The 22,882-nt window shown below is 43.5% G+C and overlaps 1 protein-coding gene across 2 annotated transcripts in view; it reads left to right on the plus strand.

The window, feature by feature from the left end:
• The first annotated feature begins 2,707 nt into the window (after window positions 1–2,707).
• Window positions 2,708–22,882, plus strand: part of VPS8 (VPS8 subunit of CORVET complex) — a 78,833-nt gene continuing 58,658 nt past the window's right edge. The window contains exons 1-12 of one of the 2 annotated variants that reach the window (XM_035544500.2): window positions 2,708–3,230; window positions 4,405–4,473; window positions 6,190–6,320; window positions 7,650–7,743; window positions 8,706–8,738; window positions 10,132–10,186; window positions 17,485–17,609; window positions 19,119–19,205; window positions 20,240–20,307; window positions 20,950–21,103; window positions 21,206–21,265; window positions 22,106–22,213. In XM_035544500.2, coding sequence (XP_035400393.1) covers window positions 19,125–19,205; window positions 20,240–20,307; window positions 20,950–21,103; window positions 21,206–21,265; window positions 22,106–22,213 — 471 coding nt within the window. In that variant the 5' untranslated portion in view covers window positions 2,708–3,230; window positions 4,405–4,473; window positions 6,190–6,320; ... (3 more) ...; window positions 17,485–17,609; window positions 19,119–19,124. Of the gene's footprint in view, window positions 3,231–3,756; window positions 3,975–4,404; window positions 4,474–6,189; window positions 6,321–7,649; window positions 7,744–8,705; window positions 8,739–10,131; window positions 10,187–17,484; window positions 17,610–19,118; window positions 19,206–20,239; window positions 20,308–20,949; window positions 21,104–21,205; window positions 21,266–22,105; window positions 22,214–22,882 lie in introns of those variants that run through there. The other variant, XM_035544498.1, reaches the window with a different exon arrangement.

Below are 22,882 nucleotides of genomic sequence, written 5' to 3' on the forward strand. Positions count from 1 at the left end.
AAGATTACACTGCAAAGTGGACAAGTGCACAAGCCAGCCTATTGGTGTATGTCTAAAAAGGCTCATTTTGACCTTTTTCTTATACATTTCCATGCTTGTAGTTGTTGATGCATTTCTAGCCTGGTGTGGTCCCTGCAAAACAGTAGTGGATCTTTTCCGAAAAATAAGGAATGAAGTCAGCAGTGACCTCCTGCATTTTGCTGTGGTAAGATACAGTTTGGCACTGCTTAAAATAATCATTGCCCTGAACTTAGCAGGTAACTAAAGGCTGAAGTCATTTATCTTTCCAGTATTCAGCCACAATGGTAACAGTGCAGGAGTTCCAGCTTGTGTAAGTCTGCTGGATGCAGGCAGTTGGTTACATCAGTAAGAGCTTATGTCATTAAGAATTTTCAGGCTTGAACATTTTTTCAGATTTCTTCTGCAAAGGAGAAGACAACTTGAAGGCAACTGATCTTTTTTTCCTGTCTTTCATATTTTACCACAGTCCAACTCTTGCTTTAGCCCTGCCAATAAACTTGCTGTTCTTCTTTGGCAAGATGACCAGTTTGTTGGCAGATGCGTGCTTACTGACATGGTGAACTTTTCACAGTACTTGTTTCTGCAGTGTGCAGCAAACTGCTTAAGCAAGTAACACTAGACAGAATCGGTAGCATATGTATTCCTCTGATGTACAGGGGAGAGTCTGAAAGAGCTGGATTTGTTCACTTTGGAGAAGAAAATATCTAATGGCTGTCTTCACCTGTCTAATGGAGCGTCATTAGAGAAGGCAGAGACAAATGTTTCTGAATGGTACATGGTAAAAGAACAAGAGGCAACAAGATCACCTTGCAGCAGGGAAGATTCCAATAGATACAAGGTGAAAAGAAAAGTATTCACAATAGGAGTGGTCAGGACGCTGGCACAAGTTCCTGCATAGGCAGTGGAGCACCGTTTCTTGGAGATGCTCAAAACTCCATGTCACGCAGCCTTCAGCAACCTCCAGCTGCTGTTCAAACTGCTGCTGGCAAAATCTCCCAGAGACATCTGCCTGCTTCTTGTGTCTCTGATGCTGAGCTGAGAGAATTGTGTCCTTGCTCTGACCAGTGTCATTTTAGCCCATAAGACTGGGGCCCAGAGGTGCTTTGCTGTACGTAAGGGATAAGAGTTGGCAGTTGAGGATGTTCAGGTCCAGTCTGTTGCGTGTGTACTCCTCTGAAGCAGAAACATTTTTTAGAAACACCTGCTTTATTTTACATTCCTTTTAGGCTGAAGTTGATTCCATTGATGCTCTGGAAAAATACAGAGGAAAATGCAAGCCTGTCTTTCTGTTTTATGCAGTGAGTGACAATATTTTTACAATAGTTGCATAGCAATAAACATGACTTGTCAATGAGAACAACTGTCCTCTTTGAGAGCTGTCCTACTGCAGGACCTCACTCTGTCACATGCTGCTTCAGTTTGCCCTAAGACTGATCAGGAACAACAACGAAGGTTGTTCCAAAGTTTCCCTTTCTTCTGGAGCAGAGCAGCTCAGTCTGGTACACGAAGTGATATGTGATGTTCTCCTCTGGTGATTTCCAGAGCTCAGAGAGCTCCACTGTGAACTAACTTACTGACAGACTTGCTTTTCACACCTTTCAGGGAGGAGAACTGGTAGCTGTTGTAAGAGGAGCGAATGCACCATTGCTGCAGAAGACCATTCTGGAACAGCTGGCAATGGAAAGGAAGGTTTTAGAACATGGAGGAGAGCGTGTGGTGGTAATCAAGCACTGAATCCTCAAGTAACTGTAGTTGTTCATGCCACAGGAAAGGTTCATTCTCTAGTGCCAGCATAGCTCTAAGTAGGGATACTTCCTTGTTAAAATACTGTCCTTTTGTCTGAATTGAGTCTGAAGTCTGGCTAACGTCACTTGAGCCTCCACAAAGCTGTAGAGCCTACCTTGATGGAAGAAGCTAGGAAGGGTGATTGTTTTGTTTAAAACCTCTGTCCCCTTGTTAAGAGGAAAGGTGATACATGTCATCCAGCATTTTCCAAGAGAAACCATACTGTGTTTTGCCTTGACTTGTTCACCCACCCCAAGCGTTAATTTTATTCATTAAAGTTACCTTCTTGGCTTCTAGTTCCAGAATCTCTAACAGGTCTGTTTGTGATGGCATTTCTCAGGCTGTGGTGGACGACAGTTCGTTGCAGTCTTAGTCATTTCTGTTCCTTGCTGTGCAGGACCTGCAGCCTGTACTTAGATATCACTATGTGCAATCAATCTGCCTTTCAGCGGCTCTGTAATACAGTGCTTGTGCAGTCTGCAGTGTCTGCTGTAAAGCTCTGGGTTGTTTCGTGACAACTATTCTCCTCCCTCCAGCAGCAAGCTCTGCGGTCAGAGCCCAGCAAACTCCAGCGGCCTGCTGCTGTGAGTGTAGTAGGGAACAGTGTTTCTGAAAAAGCGTTTCTTTCATTTGATCTCAAGTTGCTGTGCAGTGGTATTGGTTAATCCCCTTAGTTCTCATATAGCAAAATGACTCTTACTCCCCAGACACCTTCTCCGTGTCACTGATGATTTCCTTAGATGGTTATTAAATCTTTCCTCAGCCTTGAGACCTCTATCGTCATAAGTGTCACAACCCCGGTTTGGTTCCAGGTTCCTACTACTGCACTGCTGGTACGGGGTGTGTGCTTGGAGCACCTAATCCTGGACAGTCCTGGGAGCTGAAACCAGAGCCAGCCGCAGGCCAACCCCTCCCCAGCCCAGCTGGCCTGCTGTGCCGCTGGCATGAGAGCAGCCTTCTCGTGTGTGCTCTCCTGAATCGGGCATTTCCAAGGAACAAAAATGACTTTCCTGCCTGTAACCTGCAAGTCTTAGGGCATCTTCAAAATACAGAAGTTGCTGTGTTGGTAACTGCCAGCTCCTTCTGGGGGGCAGTGCCCTGGTGATGCTGACTAGCCTGTTTCTGTGAAGCATTTTCCCCTGGCTTTTGCCAAACACCTGACGGAGAAGTCACAAGGTGGTGCTGGGCAGGTAGATCCTCTGCTCTCACTGCTGAGGATCTACAGGACCAGCAGGAAGAGTGGTTCCTGCTCAGCTGGAGGTGGAACTGGGGCCCTGCCTGGCAGACGCGCCTGGAGCCTAACAATGCTCAGGATGCTCCCTGCTCATCCGTCTGCTCGTGCTGCTAGGTACAAGACAAAGCCTTCTCCAAAGAGGAAGGAAATGGGGCTGCTTTTCAGGAAGAACAAGGGGAAAGCCAACTAGGTAAGGCAGGTACAGTTGCAGGATGCTCTTTTTGCCCTTGGTACGTGCCTTTGCTGAAGCTGGAACGCAAAACACCCCAGCAGCTGCGGTGGGGACACCAGGGGACCTTCCTCCGTGTGTGCCCCACCAGGAGCTTCTCCCCCCCCCCTCTGACAGATCAGCACAGAGAGGCACCGAGCAGACCTGAGGGTAGCTGTGGTGCCTGGCAGCGTTAGGCTGGAATTTCCAAGTGTTTGCTTCTTTCCACGGCGTGTGCGTTACCTACTGGCCCTTCCCCTTGCCTGCTAGCCCGGGGAGGGCTATTGCAATCCCAGGTGTCTTTCACCTGGCTTGAACAACTGCTAAATACTGAGCTAGCTGCACATGCTGCTCCATTTCTCTCATTTTGCCTTTTTCTTAAACAAAAAAATAATAAAAAAACCAACAACAACAAAAAAACTTGTTCCTGCCAGCGCCGCGACCCCTTTAACGCCGCGGGGGGGGGAGCCGCAGCAGCTGCGCCGGCGCGGGGCGGGGCGGGCGCGTCTGGGACCGCGGGTTCGAGTCCCGGCGGAGCCGGCCTGCTCCTGGCCTGCCGCAGCTCCCGGCCCGCTGCCGGCCATGGACGCGGCGCCGGAGCCGAGCGCCTGCCCCGCGGGAGCCGGAGCCGAGGCCGAGCCGGGCGGGCTGCCGGGCCTGGGGCCTCCCGCTCCGCGGCTGACCGCGGCGGAGCTCGACCGCGAGCTGGACTCCCGCAGCGAGCTGGTGCGGCCCCAACCCTGCGGCCCCGCGGCTCACCCTCACCGCACGGCCCGGCCCCGGCCCCTTCCCCGTCCCGTCCCCGCTGCCCCCTGCCCTCCCTGCCTCCTGCCCTCCCCTCGGGCGGCAGCGGGGTCCCGTCGCCCCGCAGCCGCGGGGCCTGGCTGCGCGCCCCTCGCAGGGCGGGTGGGCAGCCGGTGGTGCCTCACTGAGGAATTCCTCGTGTTCCTTTTTCTGTGCTAAATACCCCAAGTTCTACCTCCTAACGTCAAATTTCAGGCAATTAGTTTCAAATAAGAAAATCTGCATATACGTGCTGCGTTTGCGCAGAGGTAGATTAGAGGGATACATGTTTAGCTGCTTTTTCTTTAGTTAGAAATTTGCTCAGAAGGTGGGGTAAGCAACCTAAACTCAGTCTGTGGTTTCTGATGTCCAGATTGATGACAAAGAATTCGACATTCCTCAAGTTGATACCCCTCCAACGCTGGAAAGCATCTTAAATGAGGTGAGTGGCCTACCAGCCAGCTGCACTGCGAGGGTGGGCTGAGCTGAGGCACCGTGTACTCCTGTGGCTGTCCTCATATTTTTTTCTGGGAAATAAAGTTGCATAACTCCATAGTTTCCTGATATTAATAGCTGACAAAGCATATGTTCGTTCGAGTAATTGCTGTACCATGAGTAAGACAGAACTGCATTTTTCAGTCAAAATACTCACAGCTGAACCATAAGGGGTTTCCATCGAAATTAACCATGTTCAGCTGTGGAATTGGACAGAGTCCCCTGGAGGCTATACTGTCCTTTAAGGTGAGGGGCATCAAGCAACTTTGTTTTTAGCTTTAAAACAAACATACACAACCCAACTCTGAGCTATTTTTTAAGACGGGGAGGAGATGAGAACTAGATTCTTCACAACTCCCTTTACGTGGTCTGTTTCACGTATTTAGCCCTGTGGTAGAAGTAACAAACTCTCAATGCCTGATGTTGCAGGGGAGGACTGGCTTTGCCTCACACCCAGTTTTGTGTGTGTTTTCCAGTAGCTGTGTGAGTGGATGGTTTTTAGAAAGGTAAAAGAAGGATGTGGAAGTAAAGGCAAACTCAAACTCCAAGGTAATAGGCTTTTTAGCAAGTTGAGGAAATTGGTGGTTGGACTTCCAGTGAAACCAAGATAAAGGCAAGGAGTTTGGGACAGGTTACTTCTTTTAAAAAGCTATGTTAATAAAGGCATAAAATGTCCTAAACAGTTTCATATAGTCTTGGAACTAGAGGAATATTTGTCAGTGACTTGCTGCCCGTGCAGAAGGGGATATTGAGTAGTGGTGTACAGGGGCACGACCTGTTTCTGCTGATGCGTTCGCTGGTGAAGGCAGGGGGAATGTACGGGATTTGGGTGGTACCAAAGTGGGAGCTGCAGTCACATCCACGTCAGGGGAGTGGAGCTGTGGTCACCCAAAGAAAACATAGGTCTGCAGACAAACAGAGTTTTATCCAGTGATATTTATCTCAGTGTATACAGGATGGGAATGACTGCCAAAGGATCTGCTGAAAAGGATTTTAGTGTGGAGCACAATCTGAGCACCTGCTCTGATCTCTCTATGCTTGGCAGTAGGTGGAGTATTGTTTGCGCTCTTTGGCTCTGTGCTTCAAGGGCAACGTGAACCGTAAGGATTTTAGAAGACAATGGGGAGAATGGCCATTTAAAAATAACATAAAAACAATTCTAGGCAAAGGCTGAGGAGAGAGAGAGCGCCACCAGAAGACCCCAGTCAGAGCACGGTCAGCCCTCCTGTTGGCCGCATTCTTGCTGAAGCTCCTGGGCTCGTAGCAGCCAGCGGTGCTGGTAGACCCTTAGCCACCGTTTGGTCGACTGCCGGAGGAGCAGATGATAACAGTTCTAGGCCTTCTCTTGGCAACTGGAGACATTTGAGAACAGCTTACTTAAAAGTCTGTTAAAAGTTTGAAAATAAATCATATGTGGGGAAGAAAGATTTGTTAAAATCTTTCTATGCAGCCTACATCTGTGAGTACTGAGAGTTCTGAAAACTGGTTCTTCAGCGATATCAGTTCAGTGAAATAATAGTTCTGTTTTTCTAAGGCAGACTATCTTATTATCCTCAGCTTCTAATTTCTTTTCCTGCTTTATTGATTCTATTTTTCTGTTGTTTCAGTTAGGTTGTTGTGCATTTTGAACATTTACTAAGCTGTGGTGATTCTCTTCCTTCAGACTGATGATGAAGAAGAGTCTTTCATTCTGGAGGATCCTTTTCTCTTGAACATCGATAACACGGATACACATTCCTATGACACATCTTCTGTAGCAAGTTCTGACAGTGGGGATCGGACACACCTGAAAAGGTACCACAGGGCTGATTCCCTGGAAGGTTAAATGAATTTTAAAGCAGCACTGCTTATATCCATTAGAGTTAGCCTGTTTGAGCAATAAGTGTATTTCATGGGAATGGAGTATTAAAATTTATTTGAATGTTAATGATGACATTAAAACACTGAACCACATTGACTTTAAAGAAAATCTTTCAAAGATTTGATGGAAGTCTGCTGACTTCTAGAGCCTGCAAGCAGCTGGTGGTATTTTTAAAAGGTGAGTGAACTGCTGTTGCTCCTCTAAGTGGAATGTTAATCTTGACATCTAAAAGCAGCCTGGAATGTGGTAGTTAGTTGTAATACTGCTGACTTGTCTCATTAATTAATCAAATGTGAGGGCTTCATCCACATCCTGAGCCACTCCTATGGCTTTCTTACATGCCATAAGAAGTTGGCGTTTGGTTTCCCGTATGTTATGATTGTTACATTAGTGATTGCATAGGATACAAGGCTATGTGAAAGTTTGTTGTGGTATATGCTGGTGAACTTACTGTCTTTTTTTTTTTTTTTTTTTTTTTTTTTTTTCAAATAAAATGGGTCCTTACCCATAATATAGACTATTAACAACAAGTTTTGTCAGCCTACTTGCGAGCCATGTGTTTATGTGCCTCTGGAGAGATTAGATAACCAAATGTTTTGTGTGTTACTTGTGGAGTTTTGGAAGTTTGACTTTCTGGTGGAGCATGGCAAAAAAAAATTCTAATTTTCACGGGGCATTTCTCTGTACTGTGTGCTATAGTATGCCACAGCTTTTTAGAAGTTACTGTCCCATGTACACTTGTTCACTTGTTACTTTTTAAAGATATTTTCTCCATAAACACCACCATTTACCTTTCACATAAAATCAGCTGTGTTTGAATCGAATGTTATTCTTTAAGCATACATTTAGTTTTCCCAAGGGTCTGTATTCTGCTAGTGAGCCTTTTTCAACTTTATATTTTCCTCAGATGTTCACCTTTAGAGGCTGGAGCTTCCTGACTCACTAAAAGCTGAATTAAAGAGCAAAAGTGTTGCTTTTGGGCTTTATTAATAAATGCTAAGGTTTGCAGATAAATGCATGAAATTGAACATTTGTTTGAAGGACTTTCTTTTTCCCCAGGAGATGAGGAAAACAAATATTTTGCAGGTACAGTGGTACATTGTAAGCTTTGCTAATAATTTCATGTCCATTTGATTCTGGTCATGTGGGCTTCAGGAATAAGAATGCAGGGGTTAAGGGTGCGTGCAAAATTTACCTATTGGTTTAGCTGTGGTTTAGAAAAAGTTGTAAAGCCGTATTTGGTTTGTTTCTTGTTTTCTTAGGAAGAAAAAACTCCCAGATTCTCTTTCTCTCCATGGATCAGTTATACGACTCTCGCTTCTGAAAGGAATTTCTGCCCAGATTGTATCTGCAGCAGTAAGTATCTTTTTCTGCTGGTTGCATTCATTAATTAAAATGCCAACCTGCTCTGTTGTAGAGGGATGTGTGCATTCTCTTCCCTTTCCCCATTAGTTCTGGATAATATTGATGTGTTTGCTATATAAAGTACTGCTAGGAATCTCTAGCTAGGAGTGAATCAGGTATTAGCTGAGATCTTGCAGCAGCAACGTGGTAGGTCCTCTTTAACACTAGTTTGTATTGCTAGATGTCAGTAAAGCTGATGGGAAAAAATAATATAAAACGATAGCAGTACTATTGTTCTGCTTGCTTCAAGATGCTAGAAACAGTTCTGCTTAATGCCTGCAGCAGACACAGAATGCACTCATCCCAGGCTCACACGTTCCTGGGTCTGTGACTGCACTTCAGGCCTGCCTGGAGATTTTGCTGCCAGGGGAAAACTGACTGAGGCCGGAGTTAAGGCACTGATTTATAAAGCGTGTTATTTCTGCAGCACGCATGGTAGGCTTGTTAAAATAAAATACAGGTGACTCATCTCTGAGTGTTTTTAGGATGGTTGTGTGACTGGAGTCTGAATGTTAGTGTGCTGTAGCTAGTTGTTTTGTTGAGGGAGATATGGATGAGCAACCCAAATGGGAAGCTAATAACGTGTGCTTGAGAGCAAAGTGGTTTTGCATTGGATACCAGTGCTGTGTACGTAGAGAATACTGAAAATTGTTATTCAGGTGAGACTGCTTTGAGAACATGATAGCAACTTTCCTATGGAATTACAGGATGTTCTACGTGCTCTCCAATTCTGTGCACTTTCACATTCTCTCTGGGTATTTCTAGCCAGTGGTTCTCTCTGCAGTCTCTGCCCTGCTGGAACTGTTGAAGTGTGACTTGTGTTGGTTTTAATGTGTTCTCTAGCTCTACTTATTACAGAGATGCATTGAGCTGGGAGTTCTACCTCTTACTTATAACTTGTCCTGTTCTTCTAGGACAAAGTGGATGCTGGCTTGCCCACTGCAATAGTAAGTACTCAAATTCCAAGCACCGTATAGTTTTATAAGTTTGGTAAATTTGAAACAGTAATTTAATGCAGCTGATAAATGCATGCCCAGTCTTATCCTTGCCAAGAATTGTCAAATCAGGGTGGCAGAAGCAACTTGAAAGATCTAGCTTCTGGGAGCAGAGTTCAACCTTTGCTAAGTGCTCAGCTGCCCCTCTGCTGACCAATCCCTGTACTCTCCCCTTTTCCATTTCATCACCAGGACTTGCAAGTTGATCACATAACATTTCCCCGTGATGTAAGTGTTCATCTATGGAACGCTTTGAATTTTCCTACCCATTTCTTCTTTGCCAGTCATTGCTTTGACTCCTAACAATGTTTTAAAGACATTTAAAATGAAGTGTTCATAAAGTGATGAGTTCAAAATCTCTGTTGCTCTGATGTAGCTGAAATATGATCTTAATGTATAAAATTTCACTAAAAGCCTTTTGAAGGATGCTCCTGTTTAGCAATTTGCACTAAATTTCTTGAAGTCAAGCATGCTAATTAAAATACATCGAAAGTAAAGCTGCCTGTAATCAGAGAAATGCTTTAAGTAGGTAAAATACTTAAATATTTCTGTCATTGTGAAATAGGTTTTAATATTTTATGAAGAAAACAAAGATGTACTTGGTCACTTTGACTGTAGTAGCAGCAATCCATAAGAAATGATACTTTTTGATTAAAAAGAAAAACTGGACACTAGGTCTAAGGGTTGCACAGCAGAATTGAAAGCCTGTGTGTGACTGAGGTACATGTAGGATGAAAAACTATACTTAGGTACTCCAGACTTTTAAGCACTTTACTTTTTTCATCTGACTTACAGCATTACATCATTTCTAGATCTGCTATGAAGTTTTACTTAGGTGCAGTTTGCAGGCATGATAGAACTCTTGTAGCTGTATTTAGCTCCACCAGACGGGAGTTGGAGTCTCTGGGCTTGCTGCACAATGTCTCTTCAGAGGACTGGTGCTGCCCAGGGTTGTAGAAAAGTTCAGATATGGATGTAGCAGCTCAGTGAAGAAAACCCTCTGAATATTTACACTCAGCTACCACACCAAAAGAATGAGGCTGACTTTACAGAGAAGGAACTCACTGTGAGAACACTCTGAGCATTTGAATTTCAAAGAACAGAGGAAAAGGCAGCCCCCTGAACCTGAGAAAATCTGGGTTATGATCATTCAGGTGTAATACTTTTTTTAGCTTTCATGTAGGAAATTTCTGCCACTTGTATGTTAGAAAATGGTTGTACCTATAACCGTCTAACCTTCTTAGATCTCTCTCTGGTAAACTTTGCATGAGTGTAGTGAGACTTTAAGTGGTGGATTTGTGGCTGACATTTCTCAATTTTCAATCTTTCTGCATGACTTTTTCAGGCAGCATCAAATCTGATAGCAGTGGGGACTTCTCATGGGTTAGCACTGATTTTTGGTAAGTTAAAAATAAAGCTTTAATTTCTTTTTTTGCACATTAATGATCTGAACAAACAAAACAAAAAATCCCCAAACTAGCTAAAGATAGAATTGCAGGGTGGATTTATTTTAATATATTGTTTGTGCTAACTATAGCGTTCTTGCAGTAAAGAAATAAAGTACAAGTATTATTTAATTTGTCCTTATTTGCGTAGTTCTTGCTTCTGATCTGCTGGGGATTGGCATGTAGATATCAAGGAAGTTAGCTCCTTGGCCGTTGTATAAAGAACCTTTTCTGCATTTTTATATGTAACTTACTCTGTTTTGATGTCGAAGAAACCAGAATCAGTATGCATCAGTCTTGTACAGTATTAATCTTCTCCCCTCTGACATAATAGCGGCCAGGATTAGGAAAATTAAGTGTATTCCTTGAGAAGGGGAGCTTCTACCCATAGCTACCTGCAGACTTGCATCATAGGCTTCACCTTCCCTGACCTTCTCTTGCACCTGTCACCTCTACATCCCTTCTTTCTGTTGTTCTTTCTCTTACCACCAACCTGCCTCAAAGTCAATAAAATTAAAATTAAAAATATCTGAGCGTGTGCCTCTGACTAGCCAGTTCAACAGTTGGGTAAGAGCTGTTCTTGAAGTGCTCCCGTACCCATCCTGTTTGTGTGCATTATGTCTGTGCAGCACCAAATTCTTAACAATTTTAGAAGTGTAATTATGTTTTCTTTCAAAGTTGGCTGAAATTATTCAAGAGACCAAAAGTTGTGGGGGGATAGGGTACAACAGACAGATGGGAAGGACTGTGACAGTGTAAGACTCGCATCTTGGGAATCTAGAATTTAAACCATTTGCTTAATTCAAAATATAAATAGTTACAGGATGTACTTAATCTGAGTGTAACTAACGTCTTTGCTACAGTTAGCATATAGTCTTAGTGAGATTTTAGGAGTAGATCGTTATGTTTTTTCTAAAATTTGCCCAGTATGTGGAGCTACTACAAAAGACTTTTTTTTTTTACTGTGATTTTCCTATCGCTGTCTTTCTATGCAGACACTTAATGAAGTTAGGAAGCTTTTGAACAAGAAGTTGTTCTCTGCAAATGTCATAATAAAGAGAGATTTTTAGCGTTTTACATTCCAGAAAGGGCTCCGGGAGTCTACGTAAGCATGCGAAGAGGAAGGGTCGTTCTTTACTTTGTTATGACTATTTCTGCATCGAGCCCCACTCTAGAGGATTGATCACTGAATGTCAGAGAAGCTTAAAATCCAGTGGTATTTCAGTTTTTATATTTCATAACATTTTGTTTCGTTCAGCAGGTGTGTATAGCAAAGTTTTCCTTGTTACGCTCTTGATTGGTTTTGGACCAACACATTTACTGCTATTTTCACCATGATCTTTGCATCTCTATATAGTTTGTAGCTTCCAAAGGCCATGTTGTGGCCTGTGGAATACTTGGCAGAATGCCAGATTTTCCCCCCCCTGATTGAAAAGTCATTGACTATTACTAAAGTTAATGCTTTAAAAATTTCTCTACATACCTGCAACAAGGGCTTAAAGTTTTCTGATCTATTGAAACCTATAAAGTTATTGTTTATACAGTCACATACTGGGCTGTATTATCGTAAGGGCATTCAGCAGGTGGAAGAAAATGATTATTTCCTTCTGCTTTGTACTTATGAGACCACATCTGAAGTCCCGTGTCCAGTCTGGGGCTCTTCAGTACAAGAGAGGCATGGAGGTACTGGAGTGAGCCCAGCGGAGAGTCCCCGAGATGATTAGGGGGATGAAGCATGTGATTTATAAGGAGAGACTGAGAGAAGTGAGTTTCTTCTTCATGGAGAAGAAGAATCTAAGGGGATATTGTGTTGCTGTCTTCTACTACCTAATGACAAAGCATAGAAAAGAGAGAATTGGACCTTTCTCAAAGGTCCATGGTGTTAGGATAAGAAGCAGTGGACTCAGCTTGCAGTATATGAAGCTCCGATTATTATTATTTTTACCATGTGAATGGTGAAGCGCTGGAATAGGGCTTGAGAGAGGTTGCAGAATCAGCTTCCTTGGGATACGCAAAACTCAGCAGGGCCCTGAGCAAGCTGATCTCATGAACCCTGCTTGGAGCAGCAGAGTTGGGCCAGGGACTGCCATACCTGTCCCTGGCCCTTAATAATTTAGGCCGTAACTACCTTGCAGCCTAAATTATTCTGTAAGTATGTGCTACAGTTTAAAGGTGATGAGGGATGGTATGTCATCCAACTTTGTTTCAGACAGAGTCAGGAATGATTCCTGCATACTTCTGTTCTCTTTTTGTCTTTAATTCACTGAACTCAGTTTATACACTCAGTTTTCCTCAGTGACTGCACACTTTTTAAACTGCTTAGTTTTAAAGCATTAGCTATATCGCAGCATCCTCTTGGGTAACTGAACAAATCAAAAGGCCAAAAGTTACCAAAAGAAAGCAGCATTAGCAAAATCTGAAGGTTCTCTGAGGATTATCACATATGCTGTTCTGTACTTCGCTCCTTTCTTTTATATTGATTTCTGGCTTTTTCTTTTCCTCTTTTGACCCTTTCTGTGTGGACTGAAAGGAAAAGGTACAGTAATACTGCACTGTGCACGTACCCTGCATGAACAACAACTGTCCTGCCCAGTTTGCATGTTGATGTGCTAGTTTACTCTGTGCCAGAATTTAAGACGCCAGATAAGCAGCAAGAAAGAAGGCAGGGCAGTAACCAGTCAGTGGACAGTACTGCTGGCCAGTCTGGGAACTGGTTCTTGAATGCATGTGTACCAAACGCTTCCAAATTCTCAGGGCAAGAACGGAGGAACACGTCAATGTGCCATTTTTAATACTTCAGGGCAGGACAGGTCTGTAGCTGCTTGCAAAGGCATTGTTTCAGGGCAGGACAAAGCAGGGCTCTTCCATGAGATCACCATCTACCTATTTCTGCCTGAGAGCTCTGTGTGGGAGCGCTGCAGATCAGAGACCTGATGCAGGGAGCTGTGAGCCAGAAACTGGAACACACGCACACAGACAGCAATGTCTGGAGCACCTGCTCGTGCACCGGGTGCGCAGCTGAGGAGGGGGCAGTGGTAGCCACAGGTGGTGTGCCTTAACCCCTGCTCAGAGTAATCGTTTTTATTAGCTCAAGCTGGGCAGCACACCCTAGTGTAGGGGATAGCTGTTGTGTCACTGAGGTAGAAGGTGTCCAAAGCCTGTTCCTTTAGCTCATGTCTATTGTTCTCTTGATCCCCAGGCCAAGGGGATACCTCCTGGCAGAGTGTTTTCTGGTACTGTGCTTAATAAAGGTGGGAAGAAAGCATCTCATCTTAAAATTTGTAGTATTTGAGTAATTCTGCAGGAAATAAAGTAAGTCTTTCAAACTCAGGGAAATGACGGATTAAGGAACAGATCTGGTTGAAAACCTGAGCACTCCTGAAGTGATTACTTCTCAGGTGATATGTTTATTCCTATGTTCCAGAAGGTAACTTAGTTCATATTCACAAGCTTGTTTTTAATTTTCTACTTGTAGAGCTGTTTTCAAGTGCCATAGAGTTTTAACCTCAGACTTTGAGAGCAACACCAGTAGTTACTGCCAGAAATTTTTCAGATGAGGAACTGCTTTATTTGAATTTCAAAATTAAAAATATTTTCTTGTCAATCGATAGCCATCTTTGTTTCAAGCATGAGGAAAAATGCTTTTCGATCCTAAATCTGCCTTAATTAATAAAAAAAACTGATAGTCTGGAAAATCATCAGATCAGCTTTTATAGCCTTCTGCTATCTTTGTTATTTCATGAGTTTGTTAATAGGAACTCGTTGATTCAGACACCTTGCTTTGTCTTGCAAGTGATTTCATCTATTTCATTTGTAGTTTTTAAAAATGTATCTAATGGGTCCTTCTTGTCTGTCATCATCTGACTGGCTGGAAACAAAGACAAGTCCTGGCATGTGTTTCTCTGGGGTTAGCTTTCCAAGGGATGATTTCTCAACTCTGAAACTGCATCTTGGGCAAGCGTTGGCAATTGCTTCTTAGGAAGGACTAACCTGAGTCTTACAAAGCATTTAATCTGCGGGTGAGGGTCTTGTTTATTTTGAATTGATATTGTGGTGGAGGGAACAAGAAAATGGGTTTGGAAGTAGTACACATGTAAAGATGCAAAGCTGGATTTGAAGTAGTGATTCCGAAGCTGCTGCCCTTTCCAGAGAGAAAGCTGTGAAAGGTCTTCCTTTTCCATGTTTTACAGGAAACAGTTTACTGATTGACATACCAAGTATAGAGTGTGCTGACTTACTGGTAGGGTAAGCCATCATTAAGCTGAAGTGAAAGACAAAAGAATGCAATTCACCCTTTAATAGCAAAAGCTGCAGTATTCACGTTTTTTTAAGCATATTTTTATGGTTAGCAGGTGGCCTCTTTGTAAATGAACTGTGTTTTCAGACCTCTGGAAAAGGAATTTCTTAGGGCCTTGAAGGCACCATTTGGGGAATACCTCCCTGGGGAACTTGCTTTTCAGCTGTAGCTACTTATCTGTGCTCTCTGAGCTTCCACCAAAACCTTCCACGATCTGCTGACTGCTGTGATCTATGCCGCGTGCTCCCTCATCACAGTGATGTCAAGGTGTTTTCTAGTAGTGTGGCGGGGTTATTTTCACTTCCATCTCTTCCCGGCAAGGAGAGCTGTGTGCAGGGCAGTGGCCTTGTTTCGGAGCCGTTCCCTGACCTTGTGCTGTGCAGCAGTGGTGGTGGCTGAAACGCTGCTCGCACCCTGCCTCTGCCCCTGGCGCAGAAGGAGCAGGGGCTTGCTGTGGCCCCAGGGCACCGGGCTGACCTTCGGAAGGCTCGCCCTTGTGCTCGAGTGCAGATGGGATGAATTGCACAGTGCTTTTCTCATTTCTAGCTTTAGTGATACTGCCGTAGCTGTGGCTCCGTGTTCCTCGTACTGAGTGAGGGCAGCAGTTCACAGTACGGTCACTCAAATTGCGTGCATCCTTTGCTTATTTAAACATGAGCATCAGGGCTTGTAAAACTTCAGTCTCTAAACAGTGCCTGCTGTGACTGACAGAGCTTGCAGAGCTGCTTCTGCACACTTTGAACCTTTGTGTTTTCTGTGGCTGTCAGAGGACTTTAAATTGAACATCATGCTAATTTAGGAAGTTAATGAAAAGCAGTGTTTTATGCTGTTTCTGATTATTGAACTGTGAAGAATAATCCTCATCTACCTGTAGCTTAACTGAATATCTCCTACAGCAGAGCAGTTTGTTTATGACACGTTTTGAAGCACAAACGAGCTAATGCCTGTTCTCATTTGGAAATGCAACTCTTCTGTGCTGTTTGGCCTACACCAGACTGGAAAGAAAGAAAGGGGAGATGCTCCCTTCTTCCTGCAGCATCAGCGGTTGCTCTGCTGTGCCTCCCAGAGCAAGCGAACAGTGCGTGAGCTGCCTGGGCTGCTGTCACCTGGTGAACAGATAATGGTTTTCGTAGATATGGCCAGCTGTAGGCCCCTTTCTCTTTTCCTCCCACAGATTTCAAGAGTGGGAGCACCCACTTGATTTCTGAGCACCTTTAATGTACGGTGTTCTCTTGACTACTGCTTTCATCATGTTTTAGATCAAAACTGATGTTTTTCCCCAACATATCTGAGCTTTCCTTATATGTTTGCAAGACAGAGCATGGCCATCTCTCTCTCCCACAGGTCCTGTGTCATTTGGTGTGCAGAACAAGTGGTGTTTTTAACCTCTTCTCTATCCCTACCCCTCTGCTACTGCTATCCAGATATTGCAAGAAAAGGATTGTTTTTTTATTTTCTTTTGGGCCACTACTTAATAGAGCAGTCAAATTTATTAAGATAGATGTCTTACATCTATCAAATTACAAATTTACAAATTACAAATTATTGCTTACAAAACAAGCAATAGTGTGGAAAAAGTATTTCAATATGGCCCTAGCCTGTTTCTCCCCACACTGACAGTGCTTTGGAATAATCCATTGGTTCAGGTGCTCTTCTCACTAGTGTTTTTCATCCCTCCCACTTCTGTCTCTTCATGCTGGCAGAATTTGAAAGGTGACTCCCACTGTGTGCTCAGCCATCAATCTGTCTGCGTTACAGAGTACTGTTGGGGCGGAAATGAGAAATACTTCCATGCTCTGTTTCACATCTAGCACATTGCTAATGGTGCTGCAACTCGAATGGAGAAGTGTCCTGTGCCTTGGGCACTACTTCCAGGGGGTTTCTGGTGCCCAGCTGCTGTCTGCTCCCCCGGATCCTGTCCTTTCCCTTCCCTGCTCGAGGTGAAACGCATGAACACGTTGTCACCATGGTGCTTCTGATGTATTTCAAATCTCTAGTCTTCATTCCAACAGTCCCCACAAAGCATCTTTTCTTCTTCCTTCCTCATTCAGAAGCAGGACAAAAATAGAGGGGAGTGTAAAACCAGATCCAGACCGTATGTTTTCTGAGCTTGTAGGAGCAGTACACCAAAGACAGAGGGCTATCGTTTATAATGTCTGAAGTGCAGCATCCGTAGAAAACAATCTGGGATCTCGTGATGGAAATGCACAAGAGCCCAGCAGGAACAGAGGTGCCTGTTGTTTGTTGTGTTCAGGGGGCAGGCTGAGAACGCCCAGGCAGTGGTACAGTCCCTGGGAGGCTGTGCAGCCACAAGCACCTCAGTTGCAGAAGCCCGTGTCTCCTGGAAGGAAGTTGTGTCACAGCGTGTTGGTCATTGCCGCTTCCTTTTAAAGTACGAACTGCGTGCACTGAAGCTCACAGAGCATTTTAACTGCGCAGTTATTTGGGGACACGCGGTGATTTTCTCTCTAGCATCTGGTCTTTATCAACAAAACCAAGGAATAAAAGTTACATAAAACTGCACTTATAAAAAGCCTGTGTTGGGGATTTGTAGTTGATGTCCAAATCACCATAAAGAAGCATGAGACCGGGAAGAATTAATTTTGTCATCTTCCTTGCTGCCACTTAAGCTCTGTTGTAGAATAGTAAAAGCAAAGAGAGATATTGCTATGACTTTTCTACTAATTTCTTATTCAGTTTGTAATGCCTCTGCATTCTTATACTCTGTGCCTGTTTTCTACTTTTTAAACAAGTTTTTGTATTTCCCTGCAAGACAGTGTTCCGCGATCTCTGTACAAACAAGTGCTCTGATCTGATCTAAACTCATCATTAGGAACTTAACTGTAAGCCTATGAATCATTAATGTACCCCAAGTGAATTGTGTATGTAAATAATTGCATGATGTTAGAGAGAAAGAATGGTGATTAAAATGAACTTATTAATTCTTATGCTCTAGACCAAAACCAGGCCCTTCGACTGTGTCTGGGCAGCACTGCTGTTGGGGCCCAGTATGGGGCTATCTCGGCTCTCAGCATCAACAATGACTGTTCGAGGCTCCTGTGTGGCTTTGCGAAAGGACAGGTAATTCCCATAAGATGAGATGGTCCAGTGCTGTGTCCTTCCTCAGACAGTTACTGCAGGGTTATCTAGGTACGATAGGTGACAGTAGGCCCTGGGTGACAGTAGCTCCAAGCTGAGCGCACTCAGTACGTAGCTGTTATTTGTGCAGAGAAGCACCACGCATGGCTTGACCTGTCCAGAGCTCTTCTGGCCAACCAGTTCCTGCAGGCAGTGAGCTGACCTGGATCATTTGGGGTAGGTTTCTGCGTAGGAAATGGAGAATATGCAGAAGATAGTGTACGATTTAATTAATCGTGGCAGGTTGTGGCATAAGTTTTCTGATAAACAGAGATGTGCAATGGCCCACCAGGACAATCAGCTTAGTCTTTCTAGGTCACTTTGTAAGACCTGCACTTTGCAATTAAAGCTAGTTTCTACTGTGGTGCTAACTTAAAATTATTCAAAGTTACATCTAGCCCCAAAGTTTTGTTGCTTCTGTTGTATAACAGCAGCATGGTTTCTTGAATACAGGGAAAAAGGGTTTGAATCTGCTGTTGTAGTTTTACGCCCGTCTTTGAACCTGAAAAGGGATAGCAATTCCTGAGCAAACATCACAGGACTAGAACAAAATAGATCAAAGTTAAGTTGGTAAAATTTAAGACCATGGGATACAAAGAAGGCTGCTTTTGTTTTTCTTTACAGTTGTATTTCCCTGTGCTCCGTCAGGTTTCACTTTCATTCTAGATAAAACACACTCCAGTGCCTATGATAGAGCTAAATGACACTGTCCAAGACCATATGGAAATACAAATTTGAACAGTAGCCAGTTTTAAATTATACTCAGATAAAAATATTTTAAAGCAGCAGTTTTGAAAAAGCTGGCCTACAAAGCTTTGATGAATGATTTATGGAACCATATGATATAGTATTTCCAGTAAAAAGTTTGATTCAAATTGTAATCTCAGCTCCTCTGGGCAAAATATTCCTCAGTTATGCAGAAAGTAGTTTGGGGCTTCTGGCTTCTTAGTTGAGAAATTGCCTGGTTGTAATATCCAAGAGCAAGCCAAGAAATGCAGGCTGCATAGTTCTCTCTGACCTGTTAGCTGAGCAAACGCAGGAGGAGAGGAGCGATGAGGTTCGTGGCAGGTTCCTCTCTTCTGTGAGAGAGGAATATATTGAACCGCTTTGAGCAGTGTTGTGTGGTAGCAGACTTCTCTTTAATCTTGTTATCGGGCAGGTACCTGTGTGGTGAGTGAGTTTGGGCAGGTGGTGAGAGCTTGCCAGAAGGACACGGTTCAGAGGTGTGAAGTTGACAATTCTGAAGTTGTCAATGAGCGTATAACCAGGTGGGGTAAACTGCTTGGAAAAACAGGATGGGAGCAGGGTTCCAGATTACTTTTCTTTGATATGGAGGCATACTAACTGAGGATGGTAATGGGAATACAGAAACTTACTGATGTGCTAACACACAAGGTGATGCAGAGAAGCTCTTGGCAGCAAACATTTATGCTGAGAACAATCTGCTTGCAGATCACAATGTGGGATCTGGCCAGTGGGAAGCTGCTACGATCAATAACAGATGCCCACCCCCCAGGAACAGCTATTTTGCACATTAAGGTAACAAACGTTGCATGTACTCCTCTTACACCACCTTTTTTAAAACAAACAACAAACAACCACACTCATGTTCACTCAGATGTGCTGGCTTTCTTTGTGTAGTGCTTCTAGATTTACAGATGAGAACAGCTACCTAGGAGGTATGTGGCTATACTATCCAGAGGTGAGAAAAGTGAGCAGAAATTATTCTTAAAAAAAAAAAAAAAAAAGTTTGAGAGCTGAAATCACTGTATTGGCTGTGAGCTGCGGTATAATGAACTGCTCTAGCAGTTTATGTAAGCAACTGTTGTTGTCTCCTCTAACTCCAATCTCCAATAACAAAAACTGTGAAGAATTGGTTGCTAAAATATATTTATCTATATCATGCAGTGGTTTGAACTGGATACAGGACTTACCAATCTTAAACTTAAGCATTTGAAGTGTAGAAAATAGATTCTGTCAGCACTTTTTCAAATCTTTCCCTTTGCCAAGTCCTCTGTTCTTCGTGGCTCCCTTTTGTAGCTCATAACTTGATGGCAGCATTGAGGAGCACTCCGACACTGCTTGTGCTGCCAGGTCCTGGGTTGCAAAGTCCTCCAGAAGGGTGCCTCAACTGTGGCTGTGGCCCTTTCTTACCTCGATTATTTGGTTTCAGTGGTAGTTAAGGATATTTCTGTCTGTTGGTCTGTTCGTGACTCACAGCCCATTCATCAGTTATGGCACCAACTTAGGGTTTCGAGGCTGTGAGCTGTTCCAGTGGTAGCACAGGTTTGGTATCCTGCAGTTTTGAGCTCCAATAGAAAGTAGTGGGGCTTTGGTAACAAACTCCAACGATAACTTGCTGAAGGTATGAGGGCAAAACATAAAACCTTGCATTTCTTACACACAAAAAAGCCACTAATTGTACTTCATATTGTATGTTAAATGTATTTCTGATAGATATAATGCATGTACTTTTGTGTGCTGTTAATAATACTGTAGCACAAAGTTTTCTATCAGTTTTTTTTTTTGTAATTTATTTCTTAGTGCTGCTTCTAATCCGATTATCTGCTCAGTTTACAGATGACCCGACACTTGCAATTTGCAATGATAGCGGAGGCTCCGTATTTGAACTGTCATTTAAGTAAGTCAATAACTCTTACCTCATAGAAAGTAGCAATGCAAACAACTAATGCTGGGTCATTTTTAAAACCTAAGCAAAAAAGCATTGGAACCAATAAAGCTACTGCCTGAATGTTGAAGGTGTAGTTTAGGGCTGCAAATTAATTTCACAGTTGAAGCAAGTTGCTGTCTGGGTGTCTACTAGTCAAAGAATAGCTTAAATTATGAAGGTGTCTGTCTAGGTATTGTTCAGGATCTTGACATTCCTTGATGGCTATTAGAAGAAGAAGAGACGCACTCGTAAAAGTTGTGCTTCATGGTTTCCCTTGTTTAGTGAGCCCTGCAGTAACTGCTCATCCTCTTCTCAGCCTTCTCAGAGGATATGGGACAGAGAGGAAGGGTTGGGCTTGACAGTCTGGGTAATCTGATCATTTCCGGGAATTATTAGGACTTTACTCTTCAGTAAGATCCCAAGGAGTTCTTGTCTATGCCTGAGCAGCTGTTTGGGACTGCGTGTGGTGCTGTTCTAAAAGAATTCCTGGAGCTGTATAAAGGGCTTTTTAAAAACAGTATTTATGAAGGATTGTGCTTAAGATTTCATGAGATTGTTAGGCTTATCTCCTCTGGGACAGCTGGCCACCAGGCTCGTTTCTCTTGTTTCCAGGAGGGTTATGGGAGTGAGAACATGTGAATCTCGATGTCTCTTCAGTGGCTCAAAGGGGGAGGTTTGCTGTATTGAACCACTACATGCAAAAGTTGAGCTGAGAGACCATCCTATCACCCAGTATTCGCTATTGGCCATGGCCTCCCTGACAAAGGTAACCTGCTGCTTGCAAAAAGCTTTGTGTGAGAAATCACCAAGGAATAAAATTCTGCTATATATGCAAACGTTTTACTTTGTCTTTATGTTTTTCTTGAAGATACTAGTTATTGGCCTGAAGCCATCTCTGAAAGTGTGGATGACTTTTCCCTATGGTCGTGTGAGTAATGAAGCCAAATGCTTTTTGAATTACGGCCACAAACTGTTCTTAGAGTGAAGCGGATGAGGTCAGGATCCGGTGCTGATATTACTACTTTATCGGCACTCATTAAACTCTGTGTTATGGAATTATAGTGCTCATCTGTTGGTCTGGTGTGTGTAAATTGTAGGCAGAGAGAAGTGAAAAGGTTGTTTTCACCTGTACCTCTGTAAAGATGCTGACTCCAGTAAGTGGGAAGGGAAGAGCTCAGGAGATGCTCAGCTTCTTGTCTTCGCTGCTGTGTCCCAGAAGCTCCCACAGATGGGATGCTGACCTGATAATGGCTACAATCACCTTGCACTGGGGACATTGTACATAAAAACAAATTCAGTCATACAGTAGAACCCCTAACTGCAGGGCAGAAACAGTGTGGGGTTAGAGCACTGAACTGTCTTCTAAACTCTTGATTATTTGATTTCACTAGTCGCTGTTACAGTTCCTTTTGGAAAAGCAGCTGTGGGGCGACATGGAGTATGTTAGATTGGGAGAACTGAGGACAAAGCTGCTAGCAAGCTGCAGCTTGCACTAGTCCTTCCATCCATGTGGGACTGGATCTGCACTAAATAGCTAGGACACAGATGTTCAGACTGGCCATCTACTTTGCCAAGAGATCCATGTTGCCTGTAAATCATGGGGGTGGAGAGAAGACCATGAGCTACTGCTCAGCTGTCAGTACACCAGGACATTGCTTTATGGCCTGTGCGTATACCTGGCAAAGTCAGTGAGTAGCAGCTGAAGAACATCATGTGTCCTAGAACTAAGGTTCTGCCTTAAATATCGTTTGTGCTTTTTGTCTTGTAGATGGACCCTTCTAGTGTCCCTCTTCTGGCGTGGCATTTTGTGGCTGTACAGAACTCTGTGAACCCCATGCTTGCATTTTGTCGAGGCGATGTCGTTCATTTTCTTTTGGTAAGCCTGAATGTTTTATACTGCTTTTCAGATAGTCACTTGTTGTTCAGTTGACTGAGTCAGGGTGGAAGTCTAGTATCTGTGCATGCTAGGGATATCTGCAGCTTGCAGCTGGCTTGGGAAAACAAACTGGTTGGTCATTGTTCTTCAGCAAGCAGTGGTGCCAATCACTGAGAATATCCTGGGCTGAGTTTTGTGTATTGCAGAAGGAAGTGTTGATCTGGACCTCATTTCACTTCCCCTGGAGCTGAAATAATGAAGATTGTTTTCAGGAGAGCATGTGAATTTGAGATAGTATTTTATTTTTTCCGTTAAAACATGGGTCTGGAAAACTTGTATAAACTACTGAGAGACAACTTTCAAGTCCTGCTGGCATATGAATTGAGGCATGCCACTGGTAAAGTTATACATGCAGATTATTGTTGTTATTGAAGATGATTTCGTGTCTGATTTCGGCATGAGGGCAATGCTCAGGTTTCAGAAAATTAAGTACTTTGGCTTTGGAGTGCTAGGTTTGGTTCCAAGCTCTGCTGTTATCTTGGACCTTGAGCTTTGCTCAAGCACCGGATGTGATGTTGTATGGATTAAAACCTCTTCCTCCTCTGTCTTCTCTCATGGTAAACTTTTCTTTTCTCTGTGGAGAAAGAAAAGGGTGTGGGTTTACAGTGA

Source organism: Cygnus atratus, chromosome 9 (assembly GCF_013377495.2).
Source record: "Cygnus atratus isolate AKBS03 ecotype Queensland, Australia chromosome 9, CAtr_DNAZoo_HiC_assembly, whole genome shotgun sequence".
Lineage (NCBI taxonomy): Eukaryota > Metazoa > Chordata > Aves > Anseriformes > Anatidae > Cygnus > Cygnus atratus.